General features: G+C 34.9%; 2 protein-coding genes across 2 annotated transcripts in view; one reads left to right on the top strand and one right to left on the bottom strand.

The window, feature by feature from the left end:
* The window catches only part of LOC150100683 (uncharacterized), a 106278-nt gene extending 82382 nt beyond the window's left edge, over positions 1-23896 (bottom strand). The window contains exon 1 of the mRNA XM_090401301.1: positions 23817-23896. The gene's annotated coding sequence lies outside the window, so the exon portion shown is untranslated. The remainder of the gene's footprint in view (positions 1-23816) is intronic.
* An 80-nt stretch (positions 23897-23976) lies between these two features.
* The window catches only part of Las (lipoyl synthase, mitochondrial), a 194874-nt gene continuing 191859 nt past the window's right edge, over positions 23977-26991 (top strand). The window contains exon 1 of the mRNA XM_090401861.1: positions 23977-24102. Coding sequence (XP_090257987.1) covers positions 23977-24102 — 126 coding nt within the window. The remainder of the gene's footprint in view (positions 24103-26991) is intronic.

Consider the following 26991-nt stretch of genomic DNA (forward strand, 5'->3'; position numbering starts at 1 on the left):
TTGGTTGATTTTGTTCTGGAATTGGCCTAATTGTACGGGTCACATCGGCTTAACTTCTTGTTTGCTTTTGGGTGTCTCTATCATTGGAGGTCTCCGACTGTGGTGGCTGAGTCTCCGGTTTTGATGTCTCTGGGCCTCTGGTGTTCTTGTACTGTAGGAGGAGGGCTGATTGACTGCCTCCATCCGTCTGTTCTTTGGGTGCTGAGTACATCCTTTGTAGTTCGCAGGAGTGGTCCTCGGCTTTGTGCAGGTATTGGTTGGGTGGCTGTCTCCACATTTTAAACATCTATATTCCGCTCTGCATAGATTCTGAGCATGGCCAAACTTCTGGCACCTGTGGCACTGCCCAGAAGATGATCTTTTACGGAGTGGTTCCGGTGTGACGATGAGACCACAGACTGTTTTTAAGCTGTAGATATCCTTGTATATTTTATGAATCTCAACAAGGACTAATGGCATGGGAGTCTTGTCTGCTTTGTACATCCTGCTGACCTTGACTGGAGGCAGATCCTGAGAATTTAGGTCAGCTGTGTCAATGTCTTCACAGACACCACGAAGGACCACTTTTAAGTTTTTTTCGGAGCTGAGCGCAAAGGTATGATACTGGATGCCTCTGTCGTCCAGTTCTTTGGTCAATCTTCTATAGTCTGTCACTGTTGCTGGCTGGATCTTTATGCCTTCATCCATGTTTTTGGCCTTAATGAAGCCAATATGCAGATTGGACATTGTGGATCTTAAAGCTGCCCGCTTATGCTTTTCTCTAAGGATGATCGGAGGCACCTTTTCTTTGGAGAAATAGCGGCTTCCGAACCCTGAGAATCCTATTCCATTTCAGTTTTTTCATTGTGCAGTTCATCTGTTGTTCTTCGCTTTTTGCGTACGCGCACTTCTACAAAATCTGAAGGAGTAGAAGGCACCGAATCTAAATGATCTTCAGCGACAACGTCTGAGACACATTCGGGGGGAAACGTGTCATACAATTTCACTTTTCCCGGCCAATTATCACTCAGCAGCTTTCCTAGTCTGAGGAATTCCATGCATAATTCCTCGAATTTCGTTTCATTCAGAAGTTTTGCCATTTCAATAATTTAAAATGTGTTAAGACACAAATGGAGAAAGGGTAGAGATTTCTCAGGTGTCCCGAGCAGGTAAAGATAATCTTGTGGACTTTTGAGGGTCCACTAGCAAAATCCCGTAGACACTCTTAGGTGTCTACCAGCAATAAAATGTCACTATAAGAAACAAAGGCGATACTAGCGGCAGTAGGCCTAGCTTATCGCCCTTGTAATTACAAATGACTTACCTGGATAAAGCACTATGGAAAATAAAGTGACTGTTTATGGTAGCAAGCAATTAACTACTATTACTAATGAATAAGCATAAATAAATCGCTAAAAATATATCAATCAAATTCACAATTCACCATCAATAATACACAACACGAAACACTAATACGCGAGCCGCCATCTTTGGATTAATCCATCATGCTCGTACCAATTGTCCTTATAAGGACCGGCTTAAAGGGGCGAAGCAAGAATGCTTTTTATCTTCCCCGTTATCTGTAGAGGACAGTGTAGGGATAAGGTGTTATTGAGCAATTAAAGCTCTGATCATGGCAGGAGGTTAACAGCAATAGCCGAGCCTCAGAACTTCATTGGCTACAGCATTGCCATCCATTGCTTTCCAAGGGTATTAATCACCGCATCTCACGGTCGATTTAAACCTCGTACCAATTGAAATAACTTTTGTGATTATTCATAACAGCTATATTGAATATACATTTTGGTGTCCCTAATTCACTTTTGTGATAATGCCTTTTTCTCATTTAAAAACATAATTATTATAATTTAGTTATAAAATGTTCGATAAATTTTATACTTCATTGTTTATTATATACTTATAGTAATGTATATTCTCTCTTTATACAGTATAAAACGTTTATTCGCTTATTCTATACAGATATGATTCCAAAGCTTCATATCTCATCTGTATCGAACTTCATACCAACGAATGGTAACTTTTTTTTTTTTATTATTGAATTTAAAAACTACATTCATATCCGGTCTCATAATGAGAGCCGAACTAACATCAGCTATAGTCGAAGTTAAAAAAAAAAAAAAAAGCGCTAATACATTTTGCCAGCACGGTTGGCAGAGAAGATAATGCCGCTCTCCACAGGATACTGGATGTTTGTGCATGCCTCGAAGTAGTACACGAATTTCATCACCCAGGGTAAGGCAATTGCTTAATGAAGTGGCTTGAAAAGTTCCCTGTTCGAGCTCCGGAGGAAGAGGTTCTGATATATCTAATCCTTACCCAGTGTGATACGACTTTTCTTCTTATTGAGGGCTTTCAAGTTTCACTTTTGGCCTGTAGATCGGGTTTCCTGGATTATACAACTCCTTCATGCTGCTAACTTACAACAGGTTTGCAAGCTTTGGTGGGCGAAATTCACTTAAAAAATTGTAAGTTATTGTCACATCTTTGCATTTTATATCAAATGCAACATATGCGAAGGAAAATGAGATAGTATAGTATAAACGGACCACTGCTGCATGATAAATATTACAAAACTCAAGTTTGAAATGTGATCATAATAAAAACGGTTTCGTATTTGATATTAAGCCTTTCATTGGAGCACTGAAATACCTTTTTTTAGTTCTTTATCTAAAGAAACAACTCTGAGATCTAATGGGAAGAGATACCGAAGAAGAGATCAAAAGATAATTGCAATCATATCTTTGAAGACAATGAAAAAGATGAATTACAGCCAGTAGTGTATATATACGATTCATAAAACTTAAGGGACATGCAATATAAGATTATATAGTTGATACGTTGCTATGGTGAACATCACAAGGATTGCGGTTTGTAGAACTTATCGCAACGAGCGAGGGAATTATCAGCCTCTATATACGTACTTAGATATACAATTGGGACATTCCGGGTGAACAGTAAATTGTAAAATTCTTCACAACTTGAAGTTATTTCAAGCAATTTGTTACAGTCATTTATTCGTATTTCTAATTTGTCCGATATTCTTTTCCCATTGCACATTCACTGTCTGCATCTTCGATAACCAAACATTTCTTTTGTTGATACTAAGAGCCGTTTGTTTGTTTTGATTCACGAATTTTAGAAACTATTTTAACTTCAAACAAAAGTTGCTCTTCATATTTCTGACTTTTCTCCCAACTCTGATTCTTCTTTTGCTGTTATTTTTCTTTTCAAAATAATCATCATCTACTACTACTCATATTGCTCGCATTGTTCTCCGCTTCGAATCGATGAAAATAGAAACCTTAAAAATATACTGGAAGTTTGTGTTTTCTGCATGATCAGTACTGAAAACAGTTCCTACCATTGTATGTATATATTTGCAGACTGGAATTGCGAAAAGTCCAAAAAACAAACAATGGAAATCAGTAATATTTTCTAAGGACGTACAAGAAGAAAAACGACTGTGGTATACTATTGGTGACTGTGCTAAAGACACTTAAAAAGGAAAAAGGCTTTGTCTTTGAAGCTATAAAACATCTATTAGGGACTTTTAAGAATTAGAACCATTTCTTTTTGTTGTTCTGTTTATTTTCTCATTTAATATTGTTAACTTCGCATTGTAGAGGAATATAACAAATGCATGATCAGTTAACTGCGTATGTTCTAAGGATAGTTCGCCTGCTTTGGTCTTATGGGATGAAAAACCCGAGTTTCCTAAAGAGAAATCGTTTGTCCTCCGTATCTAAAAAAAATCCAATGATCAAAGAAAAGAGAAGTCAATAAGAAATCAGCCGATCTAGCTGACTTTACATAGATCGGCTGATTCTGTCTTAGGACTTTTCTTTTCTTGTAATCATTGAGTTTTTAAGTTCACTCGACTCCTACCAAATAGGAAGTCATCTCCTTTGCATTTTTGGTCATAAATTAATAAAGATCAATAATCGATGACATTATTTATTTTTCTATGTAAATAAAAAATTAAAAGGAGTTTTACGACCAAAATTAAGATCTATTACATTTATTTAAATTACATACTTTTCCATGCAAATTTACGACTAAACATAGAAGCAAGAAAAATTACTGAAAGTCAAGAAAACGTTCAGACAAACCATTAACTGAAAAGCTATTAGTATAGATAATAATAATCCAAGGTACTTTAGAGGTCCTTAAGGCGCAGGACGTGCCCAAATTGACTTTCGTAACCATGTTTAGAATAAGATGTTACTCTTAAGCCAGGTTAGCGGAGTAGTTAGTGTATCCACTCTCCAGCCGAAAGGTTGCAGGTTAGAATCCTGCCGGAGCATGGATGTTTGTGATTGTCTGTAAAAATACCAGTGGTGGGCGTCGGTGTAGATGATGCGGTTCGCTGTAGTCGGTGGATTAAGCGGTGGAGACGGATAGTGGTAGGGCCCTCCCTCGATGAGTCTTTGGACTCCTTGGAGGTGTAACGTAATAATAAAAAAATATATATTCTTTCGTGTAAATTACGTGTGTCCTCTTAGCAGGTTTCCTAAATGTAGGGGAGGTGGAAACACATCAACTGATATCTATTATTTGAATGAATCATTATAGCTTGGTAGGTGACTGGTCTCTCAACCCTTAGCTGTCACCGACAACTGTTCACGGATACCTATGACTTTAAAATCACCAGAGCTAGAGTATGACAAACAACAGAGCTGTCTTGTAATCCTAAACCTACATTTTGTATTACTGCCTGAAACAGTGTGAGTTCTGCATTTTTTTTTTATTAGTTGCAGAGTTAAAAGCTGAAACTGAAATTTACTGGAAGAAAAAAGAAAATCTATTTGCCAGGGCCAAAGATCGATTTAATTGGAATAGGCTGAAAAGAATGGCCAGGAAAAAAGTTCCACTAATTGATGACTAGGATCGGATCTACAACGATCTTCTGGTAGCATAGTATTATTGAACCAGGAACGTTAAGAAAGCTACACAACTATCTACCTTTATATTTAATTTTGCTTTATAGCAAAAGTAAATAGAAAAATAAAAATATATTTTATTATTTTCTCTATTTAATGTTTTTCTATCATAATAAATCAAAAATAATTAGAATATAAATAATTTTAATCAGCAAACTGAATCAAGCTCTACTCATTCATAGCATATAAAGGGGGAAAAATAGTTATTGGATTTTGAGTAGGAACCCATCTACGAAATATTTTTTTGTTTTCATATGAAATACTGACCTGTTAGTGGGGGGGGGGTATCGACCTCTAGTTTAACTTTTTTTTTTTTTAGTTTTATGATTAAGCACGGAATAACCACAAGAGTATCTTCAATTAATTAAAGTAGCAGAAGTGCAGTTAAGTATTTTTAAATTTTTTTCTCTTCGCACATCTTAAAATGCATTGTCTATTATATTTACATTACCGATAATTGAAGTGCTGCCGCTACAACATCGAAGGGTTCGTCTTTACAAACTAGTCATTAGGGGAGGTGGACGTCAAATTACCGGTGCAGCCTCTGGCATGCATTGAAAATATTCTTCTCACGTTTTGAATTAATGAACGACATACTGATTAATGCGCATACTTCTATGTAGATAATTTAGTTAGCTAATTTTCGTAGTAATCTTGCTTTTGGAAAAGAAAACTATTCCTACTCTCTTAATGACCACTGTTGATTGAGAAGACCGAAAAACTTTCACATTTACTAGAAGAAGTAGCTGTAGTTGAAAGAAGAACTTGAAATAATTAAATGAATTTAAAAAAAAAACTATGAAATGGAAATGAATGAAAAAAAACAACAGTACTGGGAAAAATGCTAATATGTAGCATTTTTTGCCATAGTTAATCTGAGTTTACGAAACCTTAAATAGATTAATTACTGCTATATATAATCTACTTATATTTTCTTTTATTAACTTACGATGTGGAAATACAATAAAATTTCAATAAATACAACAGGCGATACAGAATTCTCTAAAAATCAAACAATATTTCCATTTTTGGGGTCAGTGTACTTTATGAGATTTCATTTGCATAGATTTAGCCACAAAATTTAGTATTTTAATTTTTACAATTATTTAGATGGGAATAAGAAGTTGCTAGATGATGTTTGCCAATTTTTATTCATTTAAATATCATTTAAAACCACCCTCAGATCACTACTACACAGAGGTGTACTCAACATCGCTTGACTAAACTCCAGTCTGAGGCAAATTTATGTTTTGATCACATTCGTTGTTTGCATTACTATTCTATTCAAATACTCAAGCAGCTCTTACACCCTTATACAAATCACAAATCCACCCAGCTATTAAATACTGTTCTCACATATGGGGTGGAGTCCACAAAAGCTCCATCAAAATGCTCGACTCAATACAGAGAAGAGCAGTTAGACTTATTAATGATCCATCGCTTACCAACTCACTCTCCCAATTTCGCACAGACGTTTGGTCTCTGCAATTGTGTATTCTACAAATATTTCCATGGCAATTTTCATCTGAAATAGCATCAATAATTCTCCCACGTAGTACTAAGCCTGTTGAAACACGTGCAGCTGCTGCTCAACATCCCTTCACAGTGCGCCTTGAAACCCACAGAACAAGTTTCTTTTCCTCTTCCTTCATCCCTGCAACTGCTATACTATGGAACAGCCTTCTCCCTGTTGTGTTCTCCAAGGATTACAATATACAGTCATTTAAATCAAATGTTAACAAGTATCCCTTTCCCACCACCCCACCCCATCCATACACGGTACTAATGTACTGTAAGTGGATCGGCCAACTTTTCCTGTATAGGCTCAATAAAAAAAAAGCTCTTACAGGTTTTTATACTCAACACATTACAACAGATAATGACAATAGTCGTTGATATTAATCTATGCTATTCTGCCGACATATTTCTGTTACCCATCCACACTTTACTCAAAAATCTTATCATAAATATCACTAGCCACTTAACCATTATTAGTTATTAGTATTTTAATTAATTTATTTATTTTTCGATGCGTAGCTGCTTCGTGCATAAAGCGAATGACACACACAGATGCTTTACTATTAGCTGTATTTGTAATTTCCAATAGCAAAGCACAAATTATAGTAATAGCTTGCATTTCGGGATAACGGTTTCAAAATGTATATACCAAAATCCATATATTATTCACTTCAATGTGAAGACTATTTTATTATCTAATTGTTAGTGACTGCTAACGAGTACGAGTATATCCATGACTTTTGCTTGAGTAGGGACAGGATTACTTCTTCTTATTATTGTGCTATCTTCTATCGAAGGTCAGCGACCATCTTGGCGAACAAACTGCGCTCTTGTGCTAATCTGAGCAGTTGTGCACTGCTCTTTCCTATCCACGTCTTGATGTTGTCAAACCATGATATTCTTTTTCTTCCTCTAGTTCCTTTGCCATCAATTCTTCCTACCAAAATAGTTTGTAGAAGTTGGTATTTGCTGTTTCTCATGATGTGGCCAAGATATGATGTTTTTCGTTTCTTGATTATTTGTACAAGATGTTTAGCTTTGCCAATGGATTTTAAGACATCTTCATTTGTAATTTTTTCTGTCCATGATATCTTTAGCATTCTTCTGTATAGCCACATCTCAAAGGCTTCGATTTTCTTGATGGTTGTCTCCTTCAATGTCCATGTTTCAACTCCATAGAGCAGAATAGACCATAGCATTTCAGCATTCGGCATCTGACTTCCATGTTTAGGTCTTTATTGCAGAATAGTGTTCTCATTTTCATGAAGGAATGCCGTGCAACTTCAATCCTTGTCTTTATATCTATTTCTGGATCCCACCGTTCATTAAGCCAGCAACCAAGATATTTATATCTCGACACTTGTTCAATATTTTTCCCATTGAGTGTCAGTTTCATTGATGAGGCTGGATGTTTGCTGATGATCATGTATTTTGTCTTGTTGATGTTTATATTTATTCCCATTCTTTGGCTTTCTATGTATACTCTGTCAATGAGTTTTTGGAGATCCATAATATTATCTGCAATTAGCACGGTGTCATCTGCATATCGTAGGTTGTTAACAATCTTTCCATTTATTGTGATTCCCTCTGGACATTCTTCCAATGCTTTTTTAAAGATTACCTCTGCATATATGTTGAACAGGAGTGGTGAGAGCATACATCCTTGTCTCACTCCTCTTTTGATGGTAATATCACTGGTGGTAATGTTGTCTAATTGAACGGTAGCTGACTGATTCTAATACAGATTTGTTATTAGTCTTATGTCTTGTTCGTTTAGCCTTATTTGTTGAAGGACTTCTATTAAGTTAGTGTGTCTGACTTTGTCGAATGCTTTTTCAAAATCTATGAAACACATAAAGACAGATTTCTGTTTTTCTATGCATTTTTGTATCAATATTTGGGTACAGAAAAGGGCCTCTCTAGTACCAAAACCATTCCGAAAGTCGAATTGTGTTTCACTTAGAGATTCTTCACTTTTTCTATAAATGCGATTCTGAATTACTTTCAAAAATATTTTTAATGCTTGTCTCAATAGACTAATAAGTCGGAAGTCACCACAGGAATTCGCTTTGGGTTTCTTTGGGACAGTGATAAATGTAGATTTGAGCCAATTTGATGGAAATTCATCACTTTCATATATTTTATTAAATAGTTTTTCAAGAAGTTTGATGTTATCTGGTTCTATTAATTTTAAAAATTCTGTTTGCACACCATCTGGTCCACTGGCTTTTCCTATTTTACTTGTTCGTATAGAATCTCTATTTCGCATTTCATGATTGCTGGTCCTTGAATGTTATCTTTTATATTTATAGGCTTCTGTCTAGTATCACTGAAAAGTTCTGTTACATATTTTATCCAAATCTGTGCTTTATTCTCTTCTTCTAGAACTATTTTTCCATTTTCGTCTCTTAGAGACACTATTTGCTTTTTCCTCAGTTTTCCGGAAATTTCGTTGATTTTCTTATACATATTGAAATTATCATGTTTCTTCTGAAGCAGATCAATTTCAGTACATAAATTTTTCATCCAATTTTCCTTGGCTTCTTTTATTTTTTTCTTGATGATGTTGTGTGTTTCTGTATACCTGGCTAGGTCTTTGTTTTTGTACATTCTTCTTGTATCAATAAGAGAAAGAATCTCATCTGTCATCCATTCCTGTTGTTTTATATTATTCACATAACCTACTTACATTTATTTAAAAGCTCCATCACTTTTAGAAGGAAAAATATCCTTTTAAATGTACTTTAACCTATTTAAAAATTCCTACATGACTTATTATAGTACATCCTTTCAAAATACAGCAAGTTTTCAAAATACTAAGATCAAAATGCAGCCTTCACTATCTTTTTTCTTGGACTCGATTTAGAGGATACGCTGTCATCCATATCTTACGTTCTCGACATCGATTATTCTAAAGTGCATTTCCTAAACTTCTATTTGGCCGAACATATTTTATACTAGGAATGATTCAAGTTTTCAACACTCTTTTAGACAAACAAGAATTTTATTTCTGATCTGCCATTAGCTGTTAAGAGAGCACTTAACTAGAATTTGCATTTCTTTCCTGCACATCTCCTGGAAGATAATCCATCTCCTACTAGAAAGCTATAAACTGGTATTCCACTAATATATCTTAGAGATAATAATGACCCTATTAGTTGTGCAAAGAATGAATATATGGCTTACTAATACCACTCGAGTATTATTCAGTAGTTACGCCATCTAAATAGTTCTCATATCGCGTGATTAAAATAATCTGAATTGCCTATTTATCTTAGAAAAATCCACTTTTGCTTTTAAGCAGTTATTCTTTGGCCACAGATATGCTTTTCATTTGGAATTTCAGCCATTCAATCTTGGTCTGGACTTTCATACATGCAAAATGCGAATAAAAATATCATTATCCGTAAAGAAACATGTTATAGTCTGTTGGTACTTGAAGGATAAATGGCCAAGTCAATATATCCACGCAAATGGAGATTTGATGATTTTAATATGGACGCCCTGGGTACGAAGAAGAACGATAGTCAACAACACTGACTCAGGGATACTCTTTGTTGTCTGAGTAGCGCAGTGGGTTAGTCAGATAGGTCAGTGATATTTCGAAACTCATATTACTTACATAATACCAAAAGGACCCTGATGACTCATGGATCTATTGCAGAAACTGGTTTGCTTACAAGATCTCAAATATTTTGCACCTTTCCGATTACGAAGTGAAAAAAAATATTTTTTTTCATTTCGGTTGTTAGTTTTCCATTCCCAAACTAAAAAGTTTTTAATTTGCCATTCAACTCGATCTAACATGACCGCATGCCTTAAAATCAGGCTGGGTATAATCTCTTACATTAAATGAATACTCCAGAGAGATTACATAATGAGTAGAGGATTGATTTATCCCATTTGATTCGATGTAATGAAAAATGCATTCTTAGCTTCTCAGATGGACTATGATAATAGTGTATATAAAAATGTACAGATTACTGTTAATTACAAACTAACTGAACACCTTGATTAACTTTATCCCATTCATTTTAATATCAGTGAATTACATAGCACCGAGTTTCCCAAAACATACTGGTATTTTAGTGTGTCCCATAAGTTTCATTATATAATTATTTCAGCCATAAATAAAATTAGTAATGCATATCAAGACAGAGACGATGCCTGTGAAAATGCATTTAGCTCTTAATATTAGTTGGGGATGAGCTATTGGGAATGAAATTATACTTCCTAGTTTACCATACCGGAATATGTAAATAATTCCATTAGGTCAAGTATCTGGTGGTTTGAACCGGGAGCATTTTCAAAAATCCTTTAAAATTACCTTTCTGTAAAAATGTATGCCCGAGTGTTTACGTTGAAACATCTTGCACTTGATATTAAGAAATACTAGTTCCCAAAAGTATTATTTAATATACAGAATTGCTCTTATCTGAAAGAACAGATAAATAATCATTTATAGAAATGTTATCTACTATGCATGGCCAGAGTAGTGTTTTAAATTTAATGCCCCTGCAATCTCCCACTGACATATTAGAATATACTTGTTTTGAAATAGATTTTTCGTTTCTTTTTTTACAACTTTATTATTATTCAAATAATTATATTATTAAAATTTCCATATCATTACTAGAAGGCATCTGTGAAACCAATGAGGTGTATTTCATTCAGGAACTCAAAACACTCTTAAAGAGAATTAAATTAGTTATATTCACCGGTGTATTCAAACGTGTTGGCAGAACAATGTACCCCCTGTAAATCAACTTTCTTGTTATAGCAAGCATGTGTATCTGCCTATCGAATTAGACATTTCATCAATTTTGCTTTGTGTAATCGCTTTCTGAAAGTGCAAAACTAATTTATGTAGAGCGTTGCATACGTTTTAGCTCTATCTAACGTTTGGAGACTCAGAGGAACTTCAATCTCCACAGGTAGCCAATGAGCAACAGCTGACCCAAGACTATCACTAATTATATATAACATCCGGTGAAAAGAGGCGTCTGAGAAGTGCCACCTCATGGTCCCTAATCCTAACACCGTGTTTACCATCTGAAAATGGTGTGGGTTCTACGGTCGATTTTCTTCAGTTTACGGGACGAAAAACCGGAGTTTCCAAAAAAAAAAAAAAAAAAAACCACTTGCCACTTCCCGAGATCGACTAACTCGGGAACAGGTCGAAAAAATGCTTAGTAAAGTTTCTTCGAGTTGGCGATAGAATAGAACTTACGACGCTCTTTCTTTGGGCAGTCTAGCACCATGGACGACATAGGCCACTGTTACTGAGCTACACACATTTTATTGATAAATAATTCGTTTTTTACTACCTAAGGTTCACATAGACACGGAGTGATAAAATCTATGCATCTTGGAAGAATACGCCAGAAATATTCTTCCAATATCGTTAGTGGAATATATTGTCTTGAAGATTTTCACTTCTCCATGTATCAGATATCAATTTAATATTAGCGATATCCCAAACTTTCTTTCGATATAACTAATTTTTTTCAAATCTCCACCATTACTTTTTTTTTTTCTCACATAACTTTAAATGATTATTAAAAATGACAGAAAATTGAGATTAAGGAAAAAATAGCATCATGTTCAACATAAAGATAAATTCACACAGAGTAAGACAACAAGAAATGTGAAAACCTTTCTACATTGTATTAATACAGGGAGCTTCCTCTCTCTCTCTCTCTCTCTCTCTCTCTCTCTCTATCTATCTATCTCTTTTAAAACTATTTGTTTCTCGTAATTTTGTTATGAATTTTTGAAATCTGAACGTGCAGTTTTGTTGAAATATGCAACATAAACGTTACATTTTCATATTGATTTTTCTTTGCTTTATATACATAGTTTTGTGATCTGAAGTCAGTTACCTCGATCTTTGTGAACAAACACGAATAACCTGTTTAAATCGATTCCAGTTATTTTCATACCCTTCTTTTGTATCTATTTTTTTTCTTCTTATTATTCGCTACATTATACATTCCATTAAACGGGAGAGAATCATGTTTCGACTGAATCCATATCCGTTTTGGTTCAGAACAACTATAGTCTTAACCGAGATTTGTAAAATAGTGAACATTTCGATTAGTTTGTTTCATGAATATGATTCTGTTTAAAAATTACGCCAAGCATATGTCTGTTAGTTGCGTTTTTTTTAAGTATCCTTTGGTGTTAAAGCTCAATGCAGCACTATGCAATTTCCCATTCAAATTATCGGTTGAATTCATTAATGAAAATAGTACACGTGGCGAATAAAAACATACCCAACAGATAAAGAAATTCGTAAACATATTGACTTGAAACTGTGGTAAATTAATGTTATTTATGTTGATAAATACAGAAAAAGAAAACGACTGTCATAAACTTTAACAGACGAAGATTAACTGCGACGGAAGAAAAGGACTAAAGAGTAAGTCAGAGAAAATGGAATAAAATTAGTTGGAAACTTAATAAAACTTAAGTTCTCTTGTCGCTTTAGCCTACGCAAGCTGGCTAGAGATCAAATTAATCTTTGGGCGATGACGAAGTTGGATACCGACTGCCAACAAATTATAAAATTACAGAGTTACTTCACAGTTATATTTCAGAACTCAATCATTCGATGGTTTGAAGAAATTACGTTTTAAATTTATTTTCGGTTAATTGCCTTCCTCGCTTACCTGTTGTTCGAATAATTTTTATCTAGTTCAAATACTTTTTTGTGGAACTGTTCACTGAGCTTTCCCTTTGATGAACTGTTTTCGGCGAATGCTGCGCTTCATTTTCATTAATGCAACAGTCAGTGAAGTAATTATGATTTTTAATCACTGTGCCAGAAGCTTTCGTTGGAGCATTCTTGAAAACATATTTGTTAGGCCTATCTAAACTCTCGAGTTGTGCCGCTAGGGGTTTCTGAAGTATCACTGAAAATGCATTTTAAATGAATAGCAGCATAATATATTAAACTTTGAAAAACAGGAATGTGCCTTCTACTTTGGACCTTGTTATTATTTACTTTGAAATGTCATATTTGAAATTTTACGTTACCGGTTTTAAGTTGTTTTTTTTTATATTAAAATATAAATTATTCATTCTCAAATAACGAAACACAAATTGAAGGGGGGGGGGGGTGGAAAACCACTTACATTTTAAAGAATAAAATATTCACTTAATCACGTTTCATGTTTATTTGAAGTTTCATCAGTTGCATTTTTCTGTCTCGATTTTTCTCTGATTAAAAACTACAGTTCACAAGGATGAAACTCTACTCGCCTTCTGGAGACCACGGAGAAAAACCGGAAATGCTAAAAAAAAGTATCACAAATTGAAACTAAAGATGATAAAGATTATATAAACGAATCCCAGGAATAAAACAAAGGCAGAAAATATTCAGAATAAATAGTCGTGAAAATATTAATATTATAGGTCAATAAGCTACTACGAAATAAAAGTAAAAATGAAAATCCACGTGAATGCTTAAATATGAAGTACTAACATTTTACAGTGGCGACACCACATATTTCAGGTGGTGTCAGAAGATTTAGTATCCGTCCATTGAATACATTTCTCACAATTGCGTGTCCTCTAGCCAGTTTTTCTTTTATGGCATAAAAACTCATTTTCTAGGAAGGGAAAAATTTCATCTTCTAATCGCCTTCACTTGAAAAAGCACGCGAAACTAAATTTTTTCAGAGTAATATCTAATCCATCTATCTATCTATATATATATATACGCACACAGAAGAAGACTACTGGAATTTAGTCCATACAGAAGAGAACAAACAAATATGCAATTTCCTCTTCATCTCCGTCAAGACCGTCATTTACAGTTTCTACCTAAAACACAGAAGTAATAACCAGCACCCATCCATCACTGAAATCGGAACAAACCCTCATGTGTAGCCTACGTCGGAAACTACTGAATAGGCTTTCACTGGAATTTGATTATTACAAAGAAACAGAAACTGTCGCAAAATTCATAGAGTGGAATTCAACTGGTACCCTGTTCTGGATTGCCGACGAAGAACCATCTGAAAAATAACTAAAAGTGATACTGAACTGTAATATTGACTCTTACTGAAAAGACACATCCTGTTTACCACTAATATATCCTTTTCCCCCTTCATTTCTATTGTATATCTAAAAAGAAAAGCCTTTTTTCTCTGTAATATACATTCTTATAATATGCAAATAGTCCTTTCGTTATCTATCTTCCAATGTATATTTTATCAAGTTTAATAATATTAAGTAGTATTAAAAAGAAAATAAACTGAGTTCATTTAAAATAATTCATTATTCTTCCAAGCTACTGAATAACAAAGTAGCGTGTTGTCTTTAGACTCTTTATTTGTTTATTATTTATTTTTATTTTTTTAAATCGCTGACGACACGAAACTACTTTACAAATTACACGAAGAAAAATGTATAGTATGATATCGATATTATTTCCACTGGTTGTAATATAGAACGTCATGACTATTAGATCCTATTCTAATGTTCTGGAAAATTCGGCGTCCCACATTGCAACAATCTTATCGTAATGGCCCATAGCATCCAAAACGATAACGTTTCAATGTCACAAAGCAATAATTGCAAACGTCATTTGAAGAAAATATTCGGAATACTGTAACGCAGGTCAAAACGAAGTGAAACAAAACTACAGCATGACCAAAAATACTCTTCTAGTTGAATATAATACCACAACTTTCAGAAATTAGTAGAAAGAATTCCAGGATGCGCTGAAGTAGTTATTACAGCCAAAGCTGGGAAAAAACATTTCATTAATTTATTAATGGAGATATGCTTTGCTTATATATACTGAATATGTATACACTGCCTGAAAAGAAGTTAACATCCCCCCCTCCATGGGTAAGGTGCATCGTGTCACGTGTTTGTAGCCGGTATAAATTCGAGGAATATGATGTTCCCAAACATCATATTCCTCGAAAAGCTTTGTAAAGCCATTTCGGGTGAAATGGCTTTGTAAAGGGAACTGAGTTGTTAACAAATTGGACCATCCCAGATCAACAAGTGGTATCATACTGAAATAAAAGCGCACGGAGTCAACTGCAAGTATTACCCACCACACTCACCAAACGTAACCGTAGGATGCTCAAAAGGATAATATATAAAAATCGCCAATCGTCGGCAGACACGATGAATGAGGAGTTCCGGGGGCTCACAACATGGGTTTCCATGGTAGGACCGCAATATGCAAGCCTCACATTACAATGGGTTGGGGCTGTACAGTGGGAAACTGTGTTATGGAGCGAAGAATTACTTTACACCCTCTACCGAGCAGATGGACAGGTGTGGGTGAGTGTGGTAGATATCCAGTGAACGTCTCTTACCAGAGTGCGTAACCCCAACTATGAAACTCGGAGGTGTCAATGTGACGGTATGGTCCTGTTTTTCGTGGTTTGGCCTTGGACCTCTGTTTATGGTGCCACAAACACTGAACTCCGACAGGTATCTGAACATTCTGGACAATGCAATGTTTCATTGGATTGTCCAGAATGTCCAGAACTGACTATTGTCTCTTTCAACATGACAACTAATCGTGTCATAAGGCTGCTGCTGTAAACTGCGTGGTTTGTGAACATGAACATCATTACACTTGACTGGTATCCATAAAGTCCTGTTCTCGATTCTGCTGAATCTGTGGGATGAACTGGAGCTCGAGTGAGGTCAGGAGACGTCCTCCCCACAACAGTCCAAGATCTCATTACATGCCTACAGAAAGAATGGTCCAAAAGTCCCACTAATCGTTATCGTACGCTTTTGGAATGTATGTCCCATAGGATTGCTACAGTCATCGCAGCGAAATGAGGCGCTACACCTTAAGCTGGATGACATGGCTGTTTGTTCCTCACACTATGGTGTCCTAAACTGCAAAGTATACCCTATTTGATCACAAAAGAAACGAAGATATTATGAAAGAATTAAACCAAGAACCAGTAATAGAAAAAATTAGAAATTTAAACATAAATGGATGGAACACGTTCAAAGAATGAAAACAGAAAGATTACCAAAACAAGCCTTAAAGTACAAGCCATTAGGAAAAAGAAAACCAGGACGTCCTCTTAAACAATTCAACGATGACTTCTAAGGCCGGAACAGGCCATGCTAAATCCTTGATATGCATGATGATGATGACTATGGTGTCCGTTGACTTCTCTCCAAGCAGTGTATTTGTAATGCTATAGCTCAATAGTTTTATACCAGCTTCTTTTACTGATGTTTCCTGATCAGACATGAGAAAGAAGTAACTTATAAACATAGAACTGACCCACAGATTATATTAAAAAATTAATAGAGAAGGGGGGGGGGGTTCTAAAGGACTACAAGGAAATGAAGGAAGTTCTAAATGAACTGTGCAGTGGTAAATAGCTGCTGCGCGTACTTTAAGAGATTTACAAGAGAATAGGATGTTAACTAATGTCTTTTCCGATTAATAGGTCCATGAAATATTTGTAGAAAATTCAAGCAGTAGAAACATCTATGTGAAAAATAATCGAGTGAAATGGTGAGGGATGAGTCATCAATAAATCGAATTGCTCTCTTTACCTAGTTTAGTATTTTTTAGAAATTATTAGGAATAGTACCCAAAATGTGAGAAATATCAATGGTTAGAAGGATTTAGGATTTGTAGAGAGTTATTTGTTTCAAAGGTAAAGTAACTTCTTAATTAAAAAATATATAATTTCATATATTCTGAAGAGGCGATACTTGTAATATATTTATTACAAAAAATGAAAATCTAAAATAAAGAAATCTCTTTTTTTATCCAGAGGTATATCAACTCCAGCATCACTTGCAAAATTTCAGGATAAAGATATATCTACTCTCGTGTGTGCATCTGGAAAACCAGCTGTAGCAGCCAGAAGACATATCATAGTTAATAGTCTTTGTGCCAAACCCGAAGAAATGCCTTAGAAATATCAAAAACAACATTTTTGAGTTACTCCAAACTTTCCTTGGCATTTGTCCAAAGATAAAGAACAAGCAAGAAGATCCTACATTGCTCAAGAATGGAATGATCAATCCTGATTATTATATGAGGTTCACCATTGGCGTACAAGCTGAGTGCTCATACTTTTCCATGGAATTGATCCAAAGATGGGTGAAATAAACAAGATCTCGTGTTGATCAATATTTGTAGAACCCATACTGGTAATCCTTTATTAGCTGCGGTTCCCCCCCCATGACATGTATGATGACTCGAAATTTTAGAATAGAATTTAGAAAGAAACGAAATGAGAGTTCCTGAAAGCAATTTAATGGTGAATATTTATCGTTCTTCTTAAAAATAGATTGAACATACATAATGTACAAGCTGTAGGTAAATAACAATGTAATTGGAAAGTATAAAAACAGGCAAGTATGGCTTGGGGGGAAAAAAGAGATCACCTTAGAAGATATTGTGAGCCAGGATCCTTATACATGGATAGGGGTAGGTGAGAATGTATTTTTCAGAGTCGCAGTGAGGGTGCTAACACTGAAGGAATTCAATATGACAGATATTCGGGATGCAAAATGATGCACGGAGTCCTAAGACACATAAGAGAAGCAAGACTAATCATCTAGTTAGTTGCTGAAATTTATTTAAAACTCATCTTCTGTATTCCTCGCTGCTGATTTTTTTTTAAATCATCAGATCATCATTCTCAGAATAACAGTAACTTGACAAAGTTCTGTTGGTATCAACATATTCTAGCATCAGTGCCTTCCCACCACCATAAAAAAAGCCGGTTTTCTCTTTTGCTGGAAATAGTGCTCCAGTTTTGGAACGATAATTCTATATTTGTGACGTTGCTCTCAAACCTTCTTAAAATTCATATATAACAGAAAACAACCCATTCTCATATGAATTCATTCGACGTTATTGCGCAAATTACTCAATTCTTATTATATTCCTACATTCGCAGCTGTTGCTTATTTTTCGTTCATAGCGGCTGCAAATAACTCTCTCCTTTCTATCTAGCCCTATAACAATTATTTTATAACCTTTTTAAATATGAAGTTTTAAAATATTAACAGTTTCGTATTTACAATTATACAAATGATATTTTTATTAAGCTGAATCAAAACATATCTATCTCTTTATAACAGTATATATTTCTTTTAATAATATCTATTTTAAAAATATAATTTTTTTTTACATTTATTAGGATGTATAATTTTACAAAAATCAAATAAAAGGAGATACAGTATATACACCGTAGCAAAAATTATACCAACATCTTAGTGTTTCACAAGCATCAAACTATTCAAATACTATTGCCAACTTTTGCCAAGAATTAGAAGATATTTGATTACGGTCGCCTGGGCAAATTTTCCACTAAATAATTATAAATATACATAAATGTTTTAGCCATTTCAAAGTTAAAATTGCAGTCTCTTCCTGTAAAGTTAACTATGTCGATAATATTGCTTTCAACTAATATTTTAACTTTATACGAGTAGACCAGCAGTCTGAACCTTATAGACTGGGAGTCTGTATTGCAGGTTTGATGAAAACTAAAATATTGATAATTACCATAGAATTATCCAGAATGTCAATATAAAGTTCGCTGTTCACTTTTGCAAGCACCCCTGCAAGAGGATTTTGGTTAATACCAGAAGAAGAATTTCCAAACCATAGCACCAACCTCACTACATTTACGAGGTTGTTTGAAATGTTTGGCAGAAAAATAAGTTAAACACTTTTTTTTTTTTTGGAAAAATCATCTTTATTTTTCAACATAGTCTCCATCGAGGTCTACACATTTGGTCCAGCGAGTTTCCAATTTTTTCATCCCATCTAAAAAGTAGGATTTGTCAAATTGTGCAAAATAGTCATTGACAGCCTTGATCACATCCTCGTTCGAAGAAATTTTTTCCACCAAGCCAAATTTTTAAGTTTGGGAACAAGAAGTCACACGGGGCCAAGTCGGAGAATACGGTGGATGTGGAACCAATTCGACCCTTAATTCGTGCAATTTTACCATTGCGACTGCCGATGTGTGAGACCGTGCATAGTCTTGATGAAAGAGCAATTTTTTGTGCGCCAAACTTGGCCGTTTTTTATTCGGTTCTTCTATTAAACGATCCAACAATGACGCATCATAGACTCCTGTTACTGTCTTACCCTTTTCCAAATAGTCGATCATGATAATTCCTTGGGAATTCCCAAAAAATAATCGAGTGAAATGGTGAGGGATGAGTCATCAATAAATCGAATTGCTCTCTTTACTTAGTTTAGTATTTTTAGAAATTATTAGAAATTTCTAAAAATTCCTAATAATTTTTAGGAATTCCCATCACCTTTCCAGCTGACAAAACGGTCTTCGTTTTTTTCGGTGCTCTTTCACCGAGCATTGTCCACTATTTTGACTGCTGCTTGGACTCAGGTGTGTAGTGGATCCGAGTTTCGTCTACAGTCACGAATCGACACAAAAAATCCTGCGAATTGCGATTAAACATCAAACACTGCGTTGAAATGTCTTTTCGCATGAGTTTTTGATCGACAGTGAACAATCGCTGCATCCATCGCGCACACAGCTTTTTCATGTGCAATTTTTCGTGCAGGATATTATACACTCGTTCAGTTGAAATGCCTAGAATCTCAGCAATCTGATGTACTTTCACTCGGCAGTCTTCCATAATGATACCATGGATTTTGTCAATCATTTCCTTCGTAATGACCTCAGTCGGGCATCCGGAGTGCGCTTCATCTTCGATGGACTTACGACCACGTTTAAACTCATTTATCCAAAAATAAATAGTCTTTAATGCTGGTGAAGAGCCCCCCTGAACTGGATCTAACTCGGCTTTGATCTACACGGCCGTCCACTTCTTCAAATAAAAGTGTTTTATCACTGCACGAAACTCGTTTTTCTCCATTTTTATGAAAAATGCGAACGCGGTCATTTTTAAATGTTTGCCAAACGAGAACTACGCGTCGCACGTGGCTAAAAGTTTGCCAGGGGTCATACGTGCCGACACTGGTATGAATGAACGAATTGTGTCGCCGTCTATTGGATATTTCCCAAACTTTTCAAACCTTACGAATAGAAGGAAGATTCAATAAATAACGCCTACTATGACAATCACTATAGGTAATAATAATATCCATTTCATTTGAAGGGTGCATATATATTGGAATTCTGCACTACATTCCACAGCTTTCTGGTAGTATACTGTACAATCTAGGTGAACTCTGCACCACAATTAGGCTTCGGTAATTCGGACACAAACTACTTCAGATGTAGATACCCTTATTTCCTAGTTGAAAGAACCCATCGATGCCAGGAATATAGAATCCATCCCTTCACACACTTGTCACACTGTTTCTAGGGGTTCGTTTCACCTCAGGTTCTTGTTTTAATGGTATCAGCTTTTAATGCTCTAAATGTGCTTCAATCGTACGAGTTGAGTAATGTGGCAGTATACAATATCAACTCAAAGGAAGTTGGTTAACTCTAAACAATATTTAATTGCGAGTATTATGCACAGACTCAACAGTACAATCTCTATGGTTCACGGCGTTTTGAGTTTAGAATTATCAGAACTTATGCATGGCAAGTTGTATGCCTTTTTTTTCCATTTGGAATTTAGGGACCGAAGTCTTGACAGTACAAAACTAGTCTACAGTCTCAAAACAATGGAGATCTCAATTTTTGCGACTTGATGTTTATAGCAATCTCGAATATAATAATTTTAAAAAAGAATTATTGTATTCAACCTTTATAGGTGATATCTCCCATGAAAGCCGAAGAAACTTGGCTTTCCTAAACTCGGGCACATAGCAGGGAGAAATAAAATATTATATCGTTAAATAAAGAAAGATTCTTAACTGATTCAAATAGGATTACAATAACAACTATAAATCATTAAATATTCAATAAAGTGAAATAAAAAAAAACGTTCGACTGTAAGCCTCTAAATATCACCGATAATGTGTGATATTACTTTTATAAAAATGTGTATTGCTAGGGAACGAATTTCACAAAGCCACAGCGATATCGAAGCGCAGTGGATTAAAAGCTAATACATACCTCCTAGAGCTGAACACAAAATATGAATATATATCAGAAATAACAATTCATAGTAAGATGAGATATTTAATACTGTAATACTTTATGAAAATAACCTAAAGAGTAGCCTAGTGAGAAGAATCATGTCTTTGGCAACGCTGTGAGAGAAGAAATGGTGAATGCATTAATTTAATTTTTCTACTGTTGTTGTTTTTCAAGGAATACGACGCATAAAATAAAGATAATCATTAATTCCTTACAGGGATTGTAGGCAAACTTCAAAGATCGCATCCGTTTACTTCGTTCTGAAAGCCAATTCGTTCGTGTTTTTAAATTCTTTCAATTCATTTATTCTAATGGCAGATGATTTAAACGATGTATAAGATACAAATTTTACGAAATTTCAGAACTGTACTTGTCCTTTTATACTCTCGACGATGGCAAATCAGCTGGTTCATACCGATGTGACAAGATTTTAACTCCATCAAAATAATCAAACTGTCGACAACATATGCAGAAAGATGCAACTCCCAATAGCATCAACTCCAACCAAATCAAGCCCTTTATGTTATGGTGAATCTCACTGAAGAAAAAGCGAAGGCTGTTCAAAAGATTGATGTTGGATGTACATTCTAATATTCATTATTATTTTGTGGAACATGTACGAAAAAAAAAAAAACTCCAAATGAAATTTAAGAACGAGCTGCTGCTACTACCTTATAAGATAGAATCTTGGGCCATGATCATGATATTCTAACTACAATTGCCTGAGTTTGGAATTCCAATGATAATGTTAGTAACCTTATGACCGCTTTAACTAAAGCTTGATTGCGTCACTAATTATGTTTAATTTATAATCATTTGAACACATAGTAAATGGGACGAATTCCATGTGTGTTTACATATTTTCACTTAAATTTTGTGATTGCTAATCACAACTCCAGCATAGTAAAATATAGCCTCATGGCTATTTAACTTGTTTCACTTTTTCAAATCTTTGTTTTAATTAAAGTATTTTAGTGGACTTGGATCAAACAGGAAGAACAAGGTGAGGATTCAAAGCTATCCTGGAAGATCATGCCTCACTTAAGGTAGCAGTGTTATAGAAGAATGTTGATTTTAAAGACGATATCAAGCGTTGTACTGGTGGTCTTACATCTGAACGATTGCAGATTTTCTCTACTTCTTGGAATGGTTGCAAATACACAATGATATTTGAGAATTTACTAAGCAGCACTGTTTACTTTCTTTATGAAGAGTGATTTGTTATTACACAACTAACAGTGAATAGATTCAGAATTTATGATTACCAAATATTAACTTCCATAAATCAGATTGCATTTATGTTATTTAGGTTTATATTCCTGTTATAAACCGCAACATCGTTTCTACCATACTGACGTGATCCCATGTTTTGAATCTTTGCTTTGTTCATAAGATATGATCCACATCTTATGAACAAATTTTCACTTAACCGAAAATATTCAAGTTTTCTTTATATCATTTTACATTGCAAAATAGTTATTACATTTGCATCATATATTCTGAGAAAAGGATAGTCTTTATGTTTATATTTCATCCAATGCAATCTGCTAAAATGACCAAATTAGTTAAAAAAAAAAAAAAAAACTTCGAGTTTTCATGCAAGTGCGCTGATGAAAATTTGCCCGCCCGGACGTTAGGAGACCACGTCGATGCGGCAAGAAATGAATGGATCTTCGATCGGAGGTAGGTAAAGTAGCGGAGAAAGGAGAATGACAAGTGTTCGTGTAACTGTTGGTACATGTGTGTGTGTGTGCGCGTACTTGCGATAGGCGCTAATAGATATTGAATTGGTTGAGCTACTTTAACCTTTAATGATAACGCCTTACTGAACTTGATTATGTTTATTTTAGCTCTCATTTATCTTTCAAAACCATTTATTAGACATTAGCTGTATATATATTTTCCTGTACATTCAGCTCACTTCCTGTTATTAAAACCATTGTTTATCATGCCCCCTTAAAAAAAAACAAAAAAAACTATTGTTAGTTGTGGAAGTTTCCAATTAAAAAATCTCCATTTTTATACTAAATTTAGTTAGCCAACATCATCTCCATGCAAAACTACCTTCCAGACATCAAGTTTTCTTATATGAGTTCGCTAAATCCCGAGTCGGTTGCTGTATGACGATTCCTAGGGTGATAGCTACGCAACGCTAAACACAAGTCAATTCTATATCTAGAGGCTAACCCTCTAGTTAATTCTAACTTTGTGCAATGTGATTATACTACTCAGTACGATAAATGCAGATATATCCTATTTAAATCTTACAATATTACAAATAAAAATAATGTAGAAAATGACTTACTTTACAGTTGCGGAGTGGTATGTATCCATGTCTTTTTACCACGTAACCTCCTAAATGCATCCGCTTTCGCCACATCGTCTTGTAGGCCACAGACTAAGCAACCAAATCATAGCCCAAGCTGGTACATCATTTTAACACTAGAGGGCGTTAGTTAGACAACATGGCGAATTTGTGTAATATCAGTAAATCTCTGCTTGCTAGTCATATTAACTTGGGTTATGTATATAGTGTAATTGTTCGTTATCATACAAAAGAAATGAGAAATATCCTATCTTCCTTAGAAAAGGTATTTCGCTAAAATTGATTGCCTTAGAGAATTTGCCCTGCTTCATACAGGGATGTGGTAAAAATTGCTATCAGGAACAAATACAACATTTGAAAAGTGTTTTTGCAAACCATGTTACTAGTGATATTTGTTCAATTAAGCATACGAAATAAGTAAAATTCATACTCGCTGCATGTTTATAATAGATGAAGTGTCACAACAGACCGCAAAGACGGGACGTGTATATTGATTGATAAATATGCGATTCAGCAAAAGCATTTAATGGGCTTGAGTGACCTGCCAAGCTCCCATAATTGTATAAAATGTGCATCTCGCCATCCTCATACCCATTTAGGATCAGAAATATTTTATTTTTAGCAGGAGCAATTTTAGCAGAAAATTGTACCTGCTGGAACAAAATTGCGGGATTAAAATGCCCGAAAACATTTTTTTTTTAATTTTTTGTAAGATGAGTTTCACATCAGATCTGTTCTGTAAACAATAATATTTTGACTTTTTTATGCATATCAGTTGTCAACCATTAGGGACTATGTAATTGAAATGCTGATAGTGCCATCACCTCTCTTGGAAATATGGCTTGAAATACATTAATCATTAATGTAGCTAAAAGATTTGTCTCCTTTGATTCCATATGTGTATATTCCATATGAAAATTTTGCATGCCACAAAATGTGCCACACCAGATCTCCAGGGAAGGGTTTCTTTCTTGCTTCTAACCCTGAGAGTGCTTATAGTACTAGCATTCTATAGAAGGTTATATAAACAAGTACTTGTCTCTGATAACTGATATGTCAGCAAAACCACATGTTGCAGGTACCAGACATAGATCACCTGAGTGATGAAGTACTGTTCAAGCCAGAAGAAAAGATCACTGAACTAAAAAAGTTAAAGTTAAAAATTTAATTAAAATTACAAACAGTACATCAGAAACAGTACAAATAAAAAATTCTAGTAATAATTATAACACCAATAACAAAAACAAAAGAAGGTTCACCAAATATTACCCACAATACACAAAAGACATACATAATCATTTGTGTTAAGGCTCAAGTCTCAGAGAAGCTCATGTTAGAAGTTTAATGGAGTAAAACAGCATTAGGAAAGGATTTAAAATAGTATTTGATTCTAGTATTTTGTCTCAGTTTGTCAGGGAGTACTTGGAACACACAAAGGCAGCACAAAACTAAGTGAAACACGTGGATGAAGGACTAGTGTCCTAACTAGGTGGGGCAGCTTCTTTGGACATATGGATGTAAATTGGGATATTGAAGTTTTAGTATTTCCTATATTTTGGGAATTTTATTCATCCATATTTATTTAAATTAGGCTGATTTTTAAAAGCAGCAGCAGATCCTAAAAACAGTCTTTCTCTTTAAAATTTACTGTTATTTAGCATAGTAGTATTTTTCCAGCTTTTATGTTGTTTTCATTTTAGTATCCTTTTATCATTAAATATTAATATCATTTTTGTCTGTAGTAGTAATTATTTTGAAAGATTATTAAAGGAAACAAGAAGTAAAATAGCAGTGTAGAAAAGTGGAGTAAAACAGTACTAGGAAAGTGACCACTTTGCAAGGGTATATCACATCCAAGTGAGGCTACCGCTGTAACATATGTAGCAGAGAAGAGTGATGTGGGAACAGAATTGGATGAATTAGACTTTCTTAGGATATTGTAGAATCTCAGTATAAACACAGGTGTGGGATTAGATGGGATATTAGCTCAGGTTTTGTGAGAATGCACAATGGAAATGCTTCTGACTAGGCTCTTTAAGTCTCAGCTCTGACAGAATTCCAAGGGAGTGGAAAGAGGGCAAAATAATTCTCCTTACATAAGGGAGGTTCTTTGACTGCAGTAGCAAATTACAGACCAATCAGTATCTCAGACATGGTGGTAAAAGTACTAGAAAAATTGGTCAGAAAGAGAATTCAAGAATGCGTGGATAAGAATATGATACTGTATGAGAGGGCAACCTGGTTTCGTGAAGGGTCGGTTATGCCTTAGTAATATATTAACTTTTCCTAATAGAATAACAAATGACTTGGATAAAGAAAATGTGTACAGGATGATTCTGCTTGATTTTGCAAAGGCATTTTATAGAATACCACATGGAACTCTCTTACACAAATTAGAGCAAATGGGGATGGATATGACACTGGTTATGTGGATAAGAGGATGGCTGCTGGAGAAATATAAAGTGGTATATGGAGATGCAGAATCAAGGTGATAACAGGTGACTAGTGGTGTGCCACATGGCAAACTATGTGGCACACCATGTCATCAGTGCTGGAATCACTACTGTTTATTTTTTGCATAAATGATATAGGAAATATTCAGTTGTTTGCCATGATGCAAAATTAGCCAGAGTAATAATTAATCAAGACAATATGCAGAGAGTTGCAGGACAATTTAAATAGGCTGTCAGTATGGATAAAAGATAATGTGTGTCAGTTTAATATGCAGAAATGTAAAGTTATGTGTTTTGGGATAAATAGATTACAAGCTGTAATCTATTTATCCTGGAGTACAGTTCCATCAGTGTGGAACTGTACTCCAGGAAATAGATGAAGCCAAAGATTTAGAGGGTGGTGTTAGACAGAGATTTAAAGACAGACATATCACTAAGATTGCTAAAGTAGCTCATAAGATTACTTGGCTATTGAAGAATACACTAAAAGTAGAGATAAGGAAGTTGTTATTCCACTTTGTAAAGCCTTGATATGTCTACATCTGGATTACTATTCTCAGGTCTGGTTTCCTGGGGATGAGGAAGTAGCAGAGGAGATTCAGAGGCGAGCAACCAAGAAGGCGAATGTTCTGTGGAATGTTCCCTAAGAGTATAGATTAAGGATGTTTGGGTTGCAGAAGTTGGTTGATAAGAGAAAAAGA

The sequence above is a fragment of the Typopeltis vanoorti genome, chromosome 12, assembly GCF_054136105.1.
Source record: "Typopeltis vanoorti isolate ZY-2024b chromosome 12, IOZ_Tvanoo_1.0, whole genome shotgun sequence".
In the NCBI taxonomy this organism is placed as follows: domain Eukaryota; kingdom Metazoa; phylum Arthropoda; class Arachnida; order Uropygi; family Thelyphonidae; genus Typopeltis; species Typopeltis vanoorti.